At 30.8% G+C, this 16,438-nt stretch overlaps 1 protein-coding gene and 1 long non-coding RNA gene across 4 annotated transcripts in view; one reads left to right on the forward strand and one right to left on the reverse strand.

The window, feature by feature from the left end:
* The first annotated feature begins 1,434 nt into the window (after window positions 1–1,434).
* grn (grain) overlaps window positions 1,435–16,438 on the forward strand; it is a 79,038-nt gene continuing 64,034 nt past the window's right edge. For 2 of the 3 annotated variants that reach the window (XM_064360051.1, XM_015984868.2), the window contains exons 1-2: window positions 1,435–1,624; window positions 2,641–3,063. In XM_064360051.1, the coding sequence (XP_064216121.1) occupies window positions 2,829–3,063 (235 nt within the window). In that variant the 5' untranslated portion in view covers window positions 1,435–1,624; window positions 2,641–2,828. 3 annotated transcript variants of the gene reach the window in all.
* Window positions 12,459–13,351, reverse strand: LOC107399166 (uncharacterized). Its single transcript, XR_001575814.2, has 2 exons — window positions 12,726–13,351; window positions 12,459–12,671 (listed from the first exon to the last, which is right to left on the reverse strand). It is a non-coding gene; the product is annotated as an uncharacterized LOC107399166 (long non-coding RNA).

Consider the following 16,438-nt stretch of genomic DNA (forward strand, 5'->3'; position numbering starts at 1 on the left):
AATCCGAACACATTTGGAGCCGTTTGATAAAAACCTTTGAGTTTGGGCAATAGTACCTATCTATAAATAGGTTATGGTCTAAAATTGGAATCTAAAAAATCCATCAAATAACACTTTTTGGTAGTTAATCATCAATAATTTTCTACTACCTATTTACGAAAATTTTCTTCATAATTATATATATTATAAATATAAATATATTATTTATATTAATAAATATATTATTTATAAATATATATTTTGATTGCCTACTTATATTTAGATTTACTTACTTAGGTATAAAGCTTTTGAATCAAGCGACAATAATTTAAATGTGCCGCTATTTTTGTTGCAAGTAGTGACACTGAGTTCCTTGTCAAGTAAACATCAGTGTTTCAACATACCTATAGGTTATTTTGTTTTGTTTCAGTGCTCTCTATTTTTTTTTTGATTTCGTATATTTCGATGTTTCAGTATGACAATTTATTGTTTACTTTTTTGATAATAATGTGGCTAACTAGGTAAAGAAAATTGGTAGTGCACTACTTCGCCTAATAAGGGAGAGTTTGGTAAATCTAAACGACACAAAGATATAAAAAAGACACATATTATGTAATAGATGTATATCTTTCATTTCCCAGCTTCTAAATTCAAAGTTTGCCCGTCTTCTATTTTTAAATTAAAATTAACGCCTTTTTTGTAAAAAAAACTATATTGATTACAATTAAATTAACACCAAAAAGTGTAAATCATCGGTGGTTCAGGTGCAGCTGTCGTCCACAGCCGGCCATCTAATATATTCGCGAAATCCTTAGATTACAGTAGCTCTCAATATTTCACAGCCAAGTGATAGCTATAAAACAAAAGAATTACAAGACAGATCAGCTTAAAGCTCGAACTAAAAAGAAGAAAGAAATTGAACAGAGAACCAATACCAGACATGGACATGAAAAAGGGGCAGACAATCGTTAAAGAGGCGGAGCGAGTTGATTTGTGGTCGCCATTTTGTCAAATAGTAGTGTTTTGTTAGACGCTTTATCTCATTGGACGATCTCCCACTTCTCGAAACCGGACTCAAGACTTTTAATGTTACAGGACCAAAAACAAAACTTTTGCGATATAATTACTGACATTACCACCTGAACTAACTAGATCAAGCTTAATTACCCCCACCCCCACGTTTTAACCGGATTTTGAAAAAAACGCGCCAAAATAATTCAAACCGGGCGCGCTTCGCTTGTAATAAATCGCATCGTTTCAAAGCATTTTTAATAACATGATGATGATAATGGTACAAACAAGAGGACAAAATTAAAACGTCTTGCATCGCGTGTAACGCCTACGTAGGGGAGACCCGCCCCAGTGCCGGGTGTCCACCAATCACAAACCGGTTCTAACCGAACTGGGCCGAGTTTGGACGAGGCTGGTTGCCAGGGGATACGCTGTGAAGCTGCCTATACCAACATTTAGTGCGATCGTGTTGTTGGCCGTGTTAGTATCGGGTAGTTCACTTATCTACTGTCAGAAATTATTGCAACAATGACACCGTTGTTTTGACAAATAGCGTCGGTTCGAAACCCGGCTGACTGTGATTCTGTGAGTGTGTGCGAGTGCATGACAGCCTTAGGATTGTTACATTTAAGACGTAAGTAGCGATAAACTGATAAGGGAAAAAATTGAAGTATACAATCAAAAATAGAAAAATTGTACGTGACCACTTGACAAATCGATGAATTGAAATTTTTTGGTCTTAGATATGATCTTATCATGACGTAATTAAGTATTCCGTGATAAGGAGCAAAATTTACTGATACCATCTAAATTTTTAGTTTAACCCAATTTTGTTTTGTTTAACCGAGAAACGATAATAACAACAGGATTGTGGTTGAGTTGGTCAAAAATTTTGACAAGAGATTACGATTTTATTGCTAATTTAATTATTGATCATTGATCTATTAGTGTAAAAAATATGCAAATTGTACCAATTAATTATTCAGATTTGGCGATAAATAATCAGATTATATGGGTAATTTCAACCATTAGTGTCTCGAACTTATCTTCTTTCAGTAGCAAGTGGCTAAAGACTGTTTCAATTTCCTGAAATAGGAGCTTCTGTTCCAGTCGCTAATTGAAGTCTCTTCTTAAAAATGCGTTTTTAACACGTTATTGTGACTTTTTGGCAAAATTTTCACTTCTCAACTTCTTGCCTTGAGTAAGTTTGTTACTTAAGGTGTGAAATTTTTTTGCAAATATCAATAATAGTCCTCCAAACAACCAAAATTGGTGGCATCAGCAAGTTTCGTCTACAAATTAATTTATAAATTTTTACTGTGATTTTTCCAAGATTAAAATTTCCAAGTCCTTGAGTTGGATAAGTTTATTTACATTGCAAAATTCTGGCAAAAATATCATTAAGGATCCTCGAGATAATCAAAAATGACTGCATGATCAAGTCTTGTCTTAAAAATTTGTTTATAATTTTTTATTGTGATTTTTCCAAGATTTTAATTTCCAAGTCCTTGAGTTGGATAAGTTTATTTACATTGCAAAAATTCTTGCAAAAATATCGCCAAGGGTCCTCGAGATAACCAAAAATCACTGCATCATGAATTGACGCATGTTATCAGTTCTCCAAAACTTTGATAAACCACTTTGTTGCAGATAGCGCGTCTTGGATCACCGTCAGCTGCGTCCGTCGCAAACCAATTGCTATGCCGACCAACACCAACCCATCGTTGTGTCCCAGCAGCAGCAACTGAAGAAAATTTCCGTTTTCTTTGCGTTGTTTTCCTCCAATAAATCGTTCGTTTTTCGCGTGTGAAAGTGGTGCAAAAAAACTGTTGTAACCCATGATTATGGAGATGACGAACGAGTCTGCGGCGGTCGGCCGGTGGTACGAATCGCCCAGGACTGGAACTTCGGCGAGTCCTGGTCAAGGGACTCTCGAAAGTGGTAATTCGGACATAAATACTAGTGTTGCCGAACATATGGGCGCGTTTTTCCTCGACCCATCGGGCACGCAAAGGGCCGCGAGGTACTACCATCAGAGCATGCATTCGCCCTACGGGACGGTCGCCAGCCACGGTAAGGGACCATCATCACCCAGAATCTTAAAATTGCATTTTTCTGTCTCTATCCCCGAAACTTTGCGTCGAGTCTTTAAAAAACAAAATTTTACTTGTGAAAAATTTTTATACACGAAGTGGACTAAAATAGTTACGAAATAATATCTAAAAATTGGTCCTTCGAGCCGGATTGTTTCACAAACGAAACTTAATAAATACTTACAAAAATAATAATTCTAAGCATATAAGAATTAAATAAAAATACATTTGGAAATTACTTAATAACTAAAAACGGAAACGAAAAACTATTGCCAGCCGCTCAAGGAAAGATGAAAATTGAACAGGAAAAACAATCTTTTGGCTTCATTTTCAGCGTCAATTAGCTAAATCAGTTGAACAAAGTTAATTATTAAAAAGCAAGAATTTTACTCTTAAAAGTAGTAATCACTGAATTTCTAGAATTAAAATTATCGATGCAACAATTTTGTTAAAGGGCTTTTATTAAACAATAATAAACAATAATATAGAGATGAGGAGACAAAGTCTAGCTTGAAGGTATTCAACTTAAACTTAATAACTAAAAACTTAAGTAGAAACGAAAAATCATTACCAGTTTCTCACAAAAGCAAAAGCAACAAGAAAGGATTCTTTGAGAAGAAATGTAGAAAATTGATAAGAATAAAATTCTTTTACATTCATTTTCAATATCAGTTAGCTAACTCAGCTGAGCAAAGTTAATTATTAAAAGTCAAATTCATAAGTTTACTCGTGAATGGAAACACTGAATCTTTAAAATTAAAAATATCGATGTAATTAATTGTTAAAAGACCTTTATTAAATGAAATTAATCAAAAATAAACAGATGAGGAAGCAAAGTCTAGCTTAAAGCTATTCAATTTAACCTCAAAGGAAAATTAATAAACAATTATTATAATTATTACAAACAACATAAAAATTAAATTTTGAATTGGGAAACAACTTAATAACTATAACTAAAAAGAAAAACCATCGCCAATTTTTCAATAACGAAAAGCGACAAGAAATAGGTAATCCTTTAAGAAGAAAAGAAAAAAATTGAACAGGACAAAAATCTTTTTCATTTACTTTCAACATGAGTTACATAAATCAGAGGGAACCAATTTAGATGACTAAAGTTAATTCTTAATTTTATGTAAACACTGAATGAATTTCTAGAATTAAAAATATCAATGTATTTGTAAAATGTTTTAATTCCATTATAAGAAAATGATTTTTGATGTAATTCTTTTTCTAGAATCAAATTTATTTCTCAGGTAGAGAGGTGTTGATGGTAAGAATAAGCGATAAATAAATACTGACAAATAATATAAAAAAAGACATCAGTTTTTAACCATTTTCGGTCTTTAATTTTTTCTGATACATGATCGTGTTTTTATAAAACGGAAGCAATTGTTTTGTATTTTTTGTAGACGATATTTTTTTAGACAGTCTAAGAAAGAATAGTAAATAATAACAACAAACGAGTTTCACAAAGTTTTTTGCAAAGTTCAAAATTTAAGATAAAAGACTTTGGTTTAACAAATTTCACATTTATATTCCGAATCTTCGAAGTTTAGGTACGTTTATTTGGTAGTAGAGTAGAAATTTACATTTATCAGAATTTAAGAAAATATAAATTTATTAGAAAATATGTATTAAAAATTTCAGTATTTCGGTAAATAATTTTTACTTTTGAATTTTGCATAAATACCAACCTTGAAAGCGATTGTCATTGAATTTTTTTTATTACAGTTACGTTCAATTAGACATTGGTAAATTAGATTCTAAAATTTTTTCGCCCATTTATACAAAGCCAAAAAACAAATATTTACAGTGGAACTCGGCTATAACGAACCAGGTTTTTAACGAACGCTCGAATATAACGAACAAATTTTAAAGTTCCATTTTAAAGTCCTATATTATGGTAACAAATTGGTTCGCTTTTAACTTCCAATTTGTAGAAAAAAAGCGTTATACGACTCGGTTATATCGAACACACGTGAACTTTTGTTACGGTCTACGAAACAATAAGCATTTTCGATAGTGCTAAAAGTGATACATACCTCGAAAACAGCTAAAATATTAAGTACAAACAATCAAATGTACCTATACCTATGTAATTATGTATCTTTTTTAATTAAATAATTATTTTAAATCTTAGCATTTAACAAGAAATTCAGAAATTTCTTAGGTGTTCGTTATAATCGAGTTTCACTGTACCAAATATTTTCCACCAAAAAGGCAATTACTGATGTTTATGCTAAATAATAATTGATTAATAAAAATTAAAGAAAACATATACCAATTAGACTATTAAGATTTAAACTATAAAATTGTCTTCGTTGGTGAGCTTTTACTTGAATTTTATGTAATTTTTAATTTTTATATTATAATATTTTTAATTCGTCATTATGATGCTTTCGCATATCGTTGGAGAAAACATTTGTTGCCATTTTTTTGGTACTGTTTGCAATGGTCTCAAATTACTGTAAAAGAGCTTTTCGACTGTTTTATTTTGGCGGAATTGGCTTAATTTTTTGAAGCAATATGGACAAAGAACATAAGTGCCTTTTTTGTGCCATTAAGTGAAAATGGTTCCATTTGGTGGGAACGAGCCTCTTCTCGGAATTGTTCTATGGTTTAGAGCGTAAATCAAGGCGTGCATACAAACCATCCTGACGTCATTTCATACCTGTGCGAATACAATAACAAGTGGGCATTTAAAACAATCTGTTCCACTACTGTCTGAAAAAATCGAATTTCTCGGTGTTAATTTACCCGACGATAAATCCATCATTTCGGGCCGACGATTACAATAAATATAAGTTGGGAGATGATCACACATTCCTCCCAGTACGGGATTTTTGAAATTTTTCAGCTTTCTCACACAACAACGTTGTTTTTTATTTCGTACGATGTTGACGTTGTCGGTTTGATTTAAATTCAGGTTGGGTGCGGGCGGAATATCACAAACGGTATATTCGGGGAATAAGTCGAGGAATAAAAGGCAGTGGCGTCCGGTCGTTGCATGAGCGCACGTAAAAATCAATAAGTTCGAAGTATTCGGAGAAGAATTCCTGGTTTCATGGCGAGTTAACGACGGGAAATTTCTAAACAATAAGTCACTTAATAGAATGGGAAAGGAATTATTGGTAAAACGAAAGAAAAATATTAATGGCACGAATCGAACGTGGAACAAGGTTTCATTAGTAATTTCCTCCTGATTGTACTTTTATGACACGTGATGGAATAATAATGAGCGATTTTGGGTAATAGCAAAGCGGTAATGGAAGGCTAAAGAATCATTCACTGGAATTACGACATAAGTGGACACTAAATAAATACAAATTGTTTAACAATAACCATTGTGCGCGAAATTATAATAACATTTTTGTTATTTTGAACAAATGTAACCACTTTATAAAAATCGTAACACATACAACTGTAGCACATACTTTTCTATTTTACTGATAAACTAAATATTTGTCCCCCTGATTTACTTAATTAATCACAAGATCAAGAATATTGATATCACTTCTCAAAACATTTTAAATTTGGGGTACAATATTTTTTTGGAAATTGTGGTAGATTATCAGATTATTATGTGTTTATCTAGACCTCAGATCATGAGATAATAATTTATACCGATGTTTATTCTGTAGTTTAGTTTAGTCGGAGCTTATCTGGGGCTTGTAAAATTAATTTTTTAATTCGTACCTACTTGGAATAAATATAAGTTATTTCTAGATTACTAATGTATTGTAAAAGGGTAAACTTAATAAACTTTTTATAGAGAGAAATTATAAGTTGTTAAAGATTCTTAGGTAACATACTGAGAAAAATTAAAAAATTATTTTTTATAATCTGTCTATAGAATACAAACATCTTTACCAAATATTATTACATGTATTTTCATAAATAGCACAGTTATCGCCTTATATTTCTTTTAAGTATTTGCAGATAACTAAAAAATACTTGAAGCATAAATGAGTTAATTCTGAAATTATTTGTTTCTAAGTGAGCTATTTTTTATTGGAAGATGCGAAACAGATACAACAAACGATAAAATAAAAAGTTTAAAGAAAACACATATAATATAATATTGTACGTTCTTGCTTATATTTTTTCATTTTCTAAACTTTTCAAGCTTTACAATTTTCGTAGTTATAAGGTTGTCAAACTAAAGAACGTGTTTTGATCTTAAATTAATTCAGAAACATTACTGCATTCTCAACTCGCAGAATGGGTTAGTAAAGTTAATAATAATTGCAATGCTTTTTGAATTTTGAGGAAAACAAAATAAGGTTTGGCGAGGAAATTTCTTTGGAAAATTTAACTGCATTAAATTTGTTTGTATTCTGTTTCTTATTTTATTTTTATATTATTTTATATTATTCTTCAGTTGGAGTAGGTGCTCTCACAAAATGAATCATTTCATCAAAATCAAAATAGTTATCTAACTATTCTGTAGATGGCAGCTTTATTGTAAAATCAAAATAAAACAATAAAAAAAATTGTTCCGATGTATTTAATGTTTTTTTAAATTTTTATTCGTATTTTTGGGTCTACTCTATAACTTTAAAAACTTCCTCAAAAACATTTTCCTTTAAAGATTTTATTGTTTCTAATTAGCTTTTTTCCAATAAAAACCAAATTCATATTAAAATTATCTTCAGTTTTATTTTCCAACAATGCATTTTCCCGTAGTTTCAAAAGTTCAAAAGCTGTTGGAAAAGTGTTTATAAGAGCATTACAACAACAAATTTTGATATCCACCTTTTTTGGCAGATTTTATTCGATGAAAAATATTGTGAAATACATTTTTACTAGAGATTAAATTTTTAAGAGTTTTAAATGTTTAAAAAATTTTCAAATTTTTTTTATTATTTTTTACGTATTTCAGTAAATAATTTTAACTTTTAAGTTTTGCATAAACATTATTTGAAAGCGATTTTTAATGAATTCCGTTTTATTACAGCTACGTTTGTTAGACATTTGTTAATGTAAACCTAAGTAATTTAATTTTTTTCAATTAAAAACCACGAAAATGTTAATCCAACAATAATGATTGTTTACGAAATCAGAAAAAAATACCTATTAGATTTTAACCATGTTAACAGTGAACATTATTTTTCTTGATGCGCTTTTACATCAGCCGTCAAAGTTTTATGTGACACAAACAATTTCAGTATAACTGTTGGATTAAGACCAGTCATCAAATTTTGTTAATTTTATGGCAAAATAGTAAATAAAAGGCTCCAAAAACATGGGATAATAATCTCAGTTGAATAAACAGAAATATTTTCAAATCGATTATTTTTGGAATGGCAGAAATAACGCAAATAATTCGAAAACTGTTGACCGCGGAGTTCTAGAAATCAAAATTTTTTATAAAAATTTTTATTCGTAATATTTATATTTATACTCGTTTTTAAAATAAAAGATATCGCGGTAGGCCATGACTGTGTAATTAGAAGTGATAAAGTTACGTTTAATTGTCAAAACTCAAAACGTCAAACAAAATTTGAGGTTACTTTAGAAAAAGCAATGTCACAGTGCTTGAAGAACACTAAAACTTTATAAAAAGCTTTGATATTCAAATTGAATAATTCACTACAATAACACACAACACAAAAGTGACAAATCTTAGACACATCTAGTTGGAAAACAAATACCAACTATTAATATGTGAATATACTAAAAATTGCCGTATAACCAACCTAAATTCAAATTTTCACAGCCTACTAAGACATCATTTAATTTGAAAAAGAGTACCTCTAAATATCGGCGTAATTTTTGAGAAGTTTCTTTTATGAATGTGTTAATGCCTTCGTGATTCGGCGTGAGCTGTACCGGTCTGAAAAGGGAGTAAAAAACCTTGTATAGCAAGTAAGGTCCTTTGTAATAAAGGTTTTTCCTAATTTCCGTGAACAAACCGCTGTAACAAATTTAAGTATATAGTATGCGGTGGCGTATTATGTTGCATGCCGATTCTGTAAATGCACTTTATGATAGCTTGGTTAGCATAAAACAAGAAAGCTCTGCTGTTTTCGTTCGCCGTGCTATATGATTTGAAGCACATGTTGCTGAAAATAATGCCACAGTTTATATTCAAATGAAATTATAGAGAGACTGGCCGAGAGATGTCTGTCGCCACGGGGTTGAATCGAGATAATGACCGATCGTAACAAAATGCCGTTTTTTAATGACATTTAACTAATTATACCTCACACAACCAACAAAGGACTATTAAATAAATAATGCAAATGTGGCCCAGTTCTTTATTGCCAATAATACGCTTATAATAATAGATTTTCAGTAACGTGAGCATATAGCGTACAGGAAGGAAGTCCAAGATACGATCTCATCAGATCTGAAGCTACGTGTGTGGAAACAAATGAAAACAAAACATATGATTGCTAAATACATGCTTTTCGTATAACAGGACCCAATTAATTCATTCGCCCAACAATTATTTATAACAAGAAAAAAACAATTAAATTTGTTGCTCGCCACGCAATTAACTCGAATTTATTTAATTTGTAGTTTATGGTTTTGTGAGTTTTTGGCGCAAGACGCACAAATCGATCACTACTTTCTTCTTTCCACTAATTCCGTTTTAATTAAATTGGGAAATCGATCCCAAATTTTAGAAATATTTATTCAAGAAAAAATTAAAAATGGGTGGTTTCTTTCTTATGTTTTCTTTCTTTACTGAGGAAATTAATTCCACATAATTAACACTTTTGAGCATGAGGCGACTAAATAAGTGTTGAATGTAAAGATTTAAATCGATTTTAGTAAGTAAGAAATTGAGTTTTTTAACTTGATATGTATGAAAAATTTAGGGAAGTATATACAGGATTATTCTGGTAAAAGTACATTTATAATATATCTGTAAAATTAATGATCACAGGATCAAACAGAATCTAACGTTTAATACTTAATATTTTAACTCATAAGTAATAATTAATTAGTTAATATTAAGGGCCGGTTTAAAGAAAGCTCTTTTTGGTCACGTGATTAGTTAATCACGTATTTAATTAATGACGCTTTTATAAACCAGTCCTAAGTCGTTGAAAAAATATATCTTATGTCTGTCCAAAAAATATTTAGTCATTTTCACGTTTAAAAATTTGCTTTATGGAGGATTCTATGTTTTTTAAAAACCGATTTACAATTTATACCCCACCTCATTCAAGTCAGCAAGGATGTATAAATTGTAATTACTTAAAATAGTCCTTTGAGGTAAAATTTTTGTGGCTCCTGGCGGTTCAGTTTCCGGAAAAACACTAACGGCATTTAAAAAAAACGCAAAAATTGTGTCTCACACGTTAAACTTTATCTTTTTTGAATAACATACAGCGTGCTCAAAAACTGGTGCACCAACTCAATGGTGTGTAGTAGAGAAGTGGTTACATATAAAGGTAAAAATAGTAAAAAAAATCTTTGCATTAAAGTTATTGATAAATAACTAATTTTAGGTAAATGATATGTGGCAACGTTGTCTAACAGTCATGATCGCAATAGAATTTGAGCAACAATAAAAATAAATTATTTTTGAAACGGTTTCCTAGGAAATTATTCTCAGTGTTGGCACATCTACATATTGTGATTTTTTGGATGAATTTAAATTTTTTTTAAATTAAAAAAACTGCTAAAATCTGATAGTAAATTTTAAAATAATTATTCATCGTTTTGTTACGGAACGATTACCTGGTGTGAAACATAATAATATAAAAAAATAATGAAAACTAAAGAAGTTAACACAATAAATTTATAGCTCCAGATTTTTTAAAATATAACTTTAGGAATTTTTTCAACATTTTTCCCGTAATCTGCACTTGCTTCTCAATAACGTACCACTGAGTTGGTGCGCCAGTTTTTGAGCACTCTGTATAATCAATTATTTATTAAAACAATTTTCTTACACTTAGTTCACAATAAATTTTAATAGCAGCTGATGGTGCGATGAAAAAAATGCAATTGGTTTTGATTATATGGAATTAATAATAATAAATTATAAATAAATAAATGTTTATAATCAAGTTGTTTGTTAATGGGCTATTAATAATCTAAACTATTAAACACCCTCACTACACTCCCTATCCCTTGTTCGTGCTTTAAACAGAATAAATTATGATTACCACTTACATTTATAAATTAGTTGAGTAAATACCTAATAATTAACGTTTGTTTAAGAATAACATTAGATATAATCAAATTTTGATTAATTAATACTTATTTTTGTTATGAGAGATCTTGTAGTAAAATTCTGAAAAAAAATCGCTTGTAATAGAAAAAGAAACACTGATTTTTGTGTGATTATTTGTTTTTAGCAAACTTATCTTATACAGGGTGTCTCCCTTGTAACCACAGATTAAAACAAGCATTGATATATATTTTGTGCTGATATCGACTGCATTTTTTCATCACATTTTATGATTTTACTTAAAAACGGTACATTTTACAAAAAAATTACAAGAGACAAAAATTTATAAATTCAACAAGCTTTCAAATTCTAGTTATAACAAATCCAAATTAATTTGTACTATAAAGCTATGAAACACTTTATATCAAAAGGGCCCTTTTACAATTTATACTGTTAAATAATTATTATTATTTAAAACACTACTTTTTTTAAACATAAAATTATATAAGCTGAATTTTTGGGGTCATTTCTGGAGACACAGTTTTTAGAAAAAAAAACGATGGTTCTAAAATATAACACTAAATGCAACACACGAAAATAAGGCCAAAAAAAACCACTTCTCCTTTAAACAATTTACAATGTACAGAATTTTTGTTCAAAGGTTTGTGTACTTTACGCAAGATTTAGAGTATGACAACAGTAGTGGACTGAAATGAATTCAGTAATTAAAATAATTAGGTAAAATAGTTAATTACTTCATTTATCCGTTCCTGTATAATTATTTGATTACCTTTATTAATTCACTTAGATGTAAAATATAAACATATCAATTTCATGCTCTGATTTGCAAAATTTGTTATTTTTGCGTTTGTGTAAATTGTTGGCGGAGATTATGATCAGAGTTGCAAAATGAAGTGGTCCCGACAGATATTAGTGGATTTCGGCTGCAAAATATGAACAACAGACGACTGGCAATAAAAATCTTGGACGAGATTGTCGGCGAGATGTGGCTGTAAATTGTGAAAAAATGTTTGTTAATTCTGTTAGTGTGATGCGATCCGTCGCATATTCGGCAATAAAAACTTTAGGAAATGAAGTTGTCTCATGTCGTGTCTTGCGGCAGTGAATCGTGGAACAATCGATGGAGTTTCGTCATTTCAGTGTGTATCGATTGAGAGTTTTGTTTTAATTGTTGTTTAGCTGGAACGGGCTGTCGACAAGAGAAGATGTAGAAAATAAAAAAGCGCAATAACATTGTGTAATTCCACTCGAGCAAGCAAGGGGCTTAATTGGTAGCGAGGATTGCATATAAAGGAGATGCTTATCGGCCAATCAATTGTTGTCACTATTTCTGAAAAAATCGTCAGGAGCGGTCCGCGATTAATTTCATGATCCCAATTACTTTAGTTGAAGTTGGTATGTTGGGGCATTTGTGCCACAAGGGCGATTCTCGCACGCTACGAGGACATTTTTATGATCACGTCGGCTGAGATATAGCGCTATCAACTTACCAACTTTTATACGTTGAAAACAAAACGGATCGTATTTCAGACCAACTTATATACAAGTGTCATTCAATTCGAAATTGTTGCTTTTTTGCCCCGCATTCAGATGCTCACTATTCTTGTTGTGTCCGTTCCAAGATGGGAACCGCCGCCTTACCTTCGATCTATTTTAATAGGCCTTTTTGATAACAGAATCATTACAAGTGTCCCAAACACGCCAACGACGTGTGATCGTGTTTGTTTACGGTATTTGCGGTTGATAAAAATGCTCCTGTCTGAGATAAAATTCAGCTCGTCCGTGACCCTGATGATGGGGAATTTAATTTGGAGAAAACTCCAACATTATTAAAAAGTAATAATGCACATTATCGAATTAATAAGAAAAAAGTTGGCGGTGTAAGTGGGTCCCTAATAAGTAGCTGTGCTCGATCGATGACTATAATTTTCTTTTATCTGCGTCCACACATGTCTAGATAATCCGAAACCCACCCATTTACTTCGATTATCTATCCATATTGTTATTTTAATGCGGTAATATGCTAATCTATACGGTGTTTTATGATTGTGTGAGATTTCCATCTTATATTAAGATGTTAACTGGACGCATGGACATTTGTGCATGGAGGTGTTTATGTCTGTCACGTGGTCCATAAAGCTTTTACTTTCGTCATAAAAACATCACAATGATTTATGGTGGACACAAAGCGAAAGACAATGGAGTGACTGGACAGCCACAAGCGAAAACCACACAGCGAAAACATCAATCAACAAATAATATGCCCCAATTTTAATTATTTCATTTTGTACAATTTTAATCGTGTATTCAATGATCATTAGAATTTTGATAGTTAAAGGGTTTCAATTTATATAGTTAAGTAGCTGCAACTTAAGACAAAATAATTAAGACAAAAATTTTACCCAAAAAAAAAAATTATAAATAAAATTAAGCAATTTAAGTGTCGCTTCGCTTTACGTTTTAGGCATTTTTTCTAAAACTGCGATTATTAATGCGTTAATTATTTATAAAAGCTAATTTTGAGAGAAAATGCGACGTTGGCGGTAAAAATTAAGACAAGCCATGTTTTGCATTTATTATGTAACTGGATGCAGAAATTGTTTGATTTTTACTTTTTGGAGATTCAAGTGTTAAGTTGGACCAGAAATAATATTGTTTTATAAGTGTTTTCGAACAACAAAAATAATTTTATCTGTTTTTTGCTGAAATTTTGTGAAAAACTTATAAACTGAAAAGCTAACATTCAACAAATAGTCTCACCTTTACTTCGAATAACATACACTATTTTATCCAAAAACCTATTTATTCAGATAAATTGATACAGATAGAGGGAGAAAAGTACAGGGTAATTTAAGTAAGATGACCTATCGTGTTTTGTTGATTTTTGTGACGCAGTCTATAAATAAACAGAAACATTTTTTATTAAACCTCTTTCTCATTTAAATTTTTAGACCAAAAATACACCATACAGTGAATTTTTTATTGAAATTCTCAGAAAGAATTAAAAATCCATACTAAATTATGTCAGAAATAGTATAAATTTGCTATATTTTCCAGGCCTTTAAAACAATTTCCAGCAAAAAATTTTTTTTGTGAAAGTTTGCAAAAAATCACAAATTTTGGTTAAAAAAAATTATTATGCCATTTTAAGCGTTTTGAGAAAACGCAACTAATTTAGTCAAAAATTTTCATGAAAAATAAAACCAAAAAATTTGTAAATTTTGTGAAAAATTGTGTCCCTTTTGCGGCTTTTGAGAGTTAGAGTACATTTGTAAACAAAATCGCAATTATTTGGCGGAATTGTGTCAACAATAACACGAAACATTATTGAATTAAGAAAAATAACACGATTTTTATCAACTTTTTCGACTAAATTAATTTTCGACATCGATTAAATCGTTAGTCTCAGTTCGATCAAAATGCTGCAAAAACTATCTTGTTCGAGAATTAAAAAACTTAATTGAGATTAATTATTAAATTTAGTTTCTGTTAAATGACTTTTTTAGCAAAGGATTTCAAAATTTCTTAACAAGATTTTTGTTATTTTGGATAATTATTGTTAATTTGAAATTGTGAATTCAGCTATTGTTTTGATCTTGACTTAATTCTTGACAGTACCAAGTAATAAGAACGTTTCTTGATTTTTTTGATAACTATTAAAATTATGGCATTTTAATATTTTTTTACAAAAAGAGCAAAACAAATGGATTTTAGTAGTTTTACAATAAAAAAAATATAAAAAAGGATTGCACTTGAAATACTCCATAATCTGATGGCTAATCCGGACTTCAAGAGTCTTAAAATGTCTGTAAAACAAGTTTTAGATGAGTAAAACTATCAAAAGCCGATTTGTTCATAATCTGTATTATAGATACACATAATCATGATTCGAACATAAATAATTATTATTGATATCTAATGGTTTAGCCGGCGTATTATGTAGCAGTAGGTACACCTAAGTTTATTTACTTTCAACAAAAAAATTTAAAATTTTTGTGAAAATTTTAAAACGATAATTAGTTTTTTTGGCCCATTAATTTTATGCATGTCCCGGTATTGGTTTTAATAAGAGTTTTGAAAAATTGACAACAGTAATAACCCACATTTAAAAAGACACAGCAATATTTCAAAGTCTGTAAACACATTAATAACATTAATTTTCACTACATCATACTGCATAAAAATGCATTTTGTGATAAATCCTTTGATTTGAATAGTCAAGGCAGCTTTACACTCATCCATTTTTTCTAGCATCAATAACATATGAATACAATTAGAACCAACTATTCCAAAAACAATTAAACAGTTTTTTAGACTGAATCCAAGTCTCACATTTTTGCATTTTGACTGCTTTGTATTACGCGATATAAAATATTTGCTGTGCTTTTGTCATTTTTACGATCTATGAAAAAAAGCTTGAGCTTTCGGAACTAATCCAATAACTGATTACAACCACATCTAGAGTTGCATATAAAGGTTTCACTCCAAAACCAAATCAATTATTTCTTTGCCTGTTAAATGAGTTTCTGAGAAGATTTGATAAACTAGCTGGAATTTTCTAATTTCTCATCAGGAAATGACTACAACTCAAGGATTTATGTATTTATATCCACACAGGAGACAGCCGTTTGTCTCAGTTTTTTCCTGCTTTTTGTGACTAAAACTTTCAATTACAACCGCCATGTGAACACTCGTGGGGTCCTTTGTTCGCCGAAAATTAGCCAAAAACTGTGGCGAACCCGCATCGCTTTTCCACGCACACATCTGTGTTAGGGTCCCTCCTCTTCAAGCTCTCACACCGGGAAGCGCGTATGTATATAGGGTGAATTTAACCCCTCACCTGCCGGCGGCCATGTTGAAGGGCGGCCACAATGGCGGATTATCTGGCGATCCCATCGCTGATAGCGTCGAGATTAACACAGGGATCCTAACGGACTTCCGCAGATGGCCAACGAAAAACTTTTTTACTCCAACAGTGGCAATCAGCAATCAGTCATTAATTCAATCAAATCTTTTGACCCGGGAATGCTGTGATGGTTTCAACGCAAAGAACGCGGAAATGTTAGTGAGGAGAATAAATTAGAATATACAGCAAGCATTGTTAGTGCACAATTGCATCGCGATTTTTGCTCTTTCCCAGGTGAAAGGTTGAAAGAACCACCGAAATTATGATAAGCGGTATTATGTAGATCGGAGATAACGT

The sequence above is a fragment of the Tribolium castaneum genome, chromosome 2 (assembly GCF_031307605.1).
Source record: "Tribolium castaneum strain GA2 chromosome 2, icTriCast1.1, whole genome shotgun sequence".
NCBI lineage: Eukaryota > Metazoa > Arthropoda > Insecta > Coleoptera > Tenebrionidae > Tribolium > Tribolium castaneum.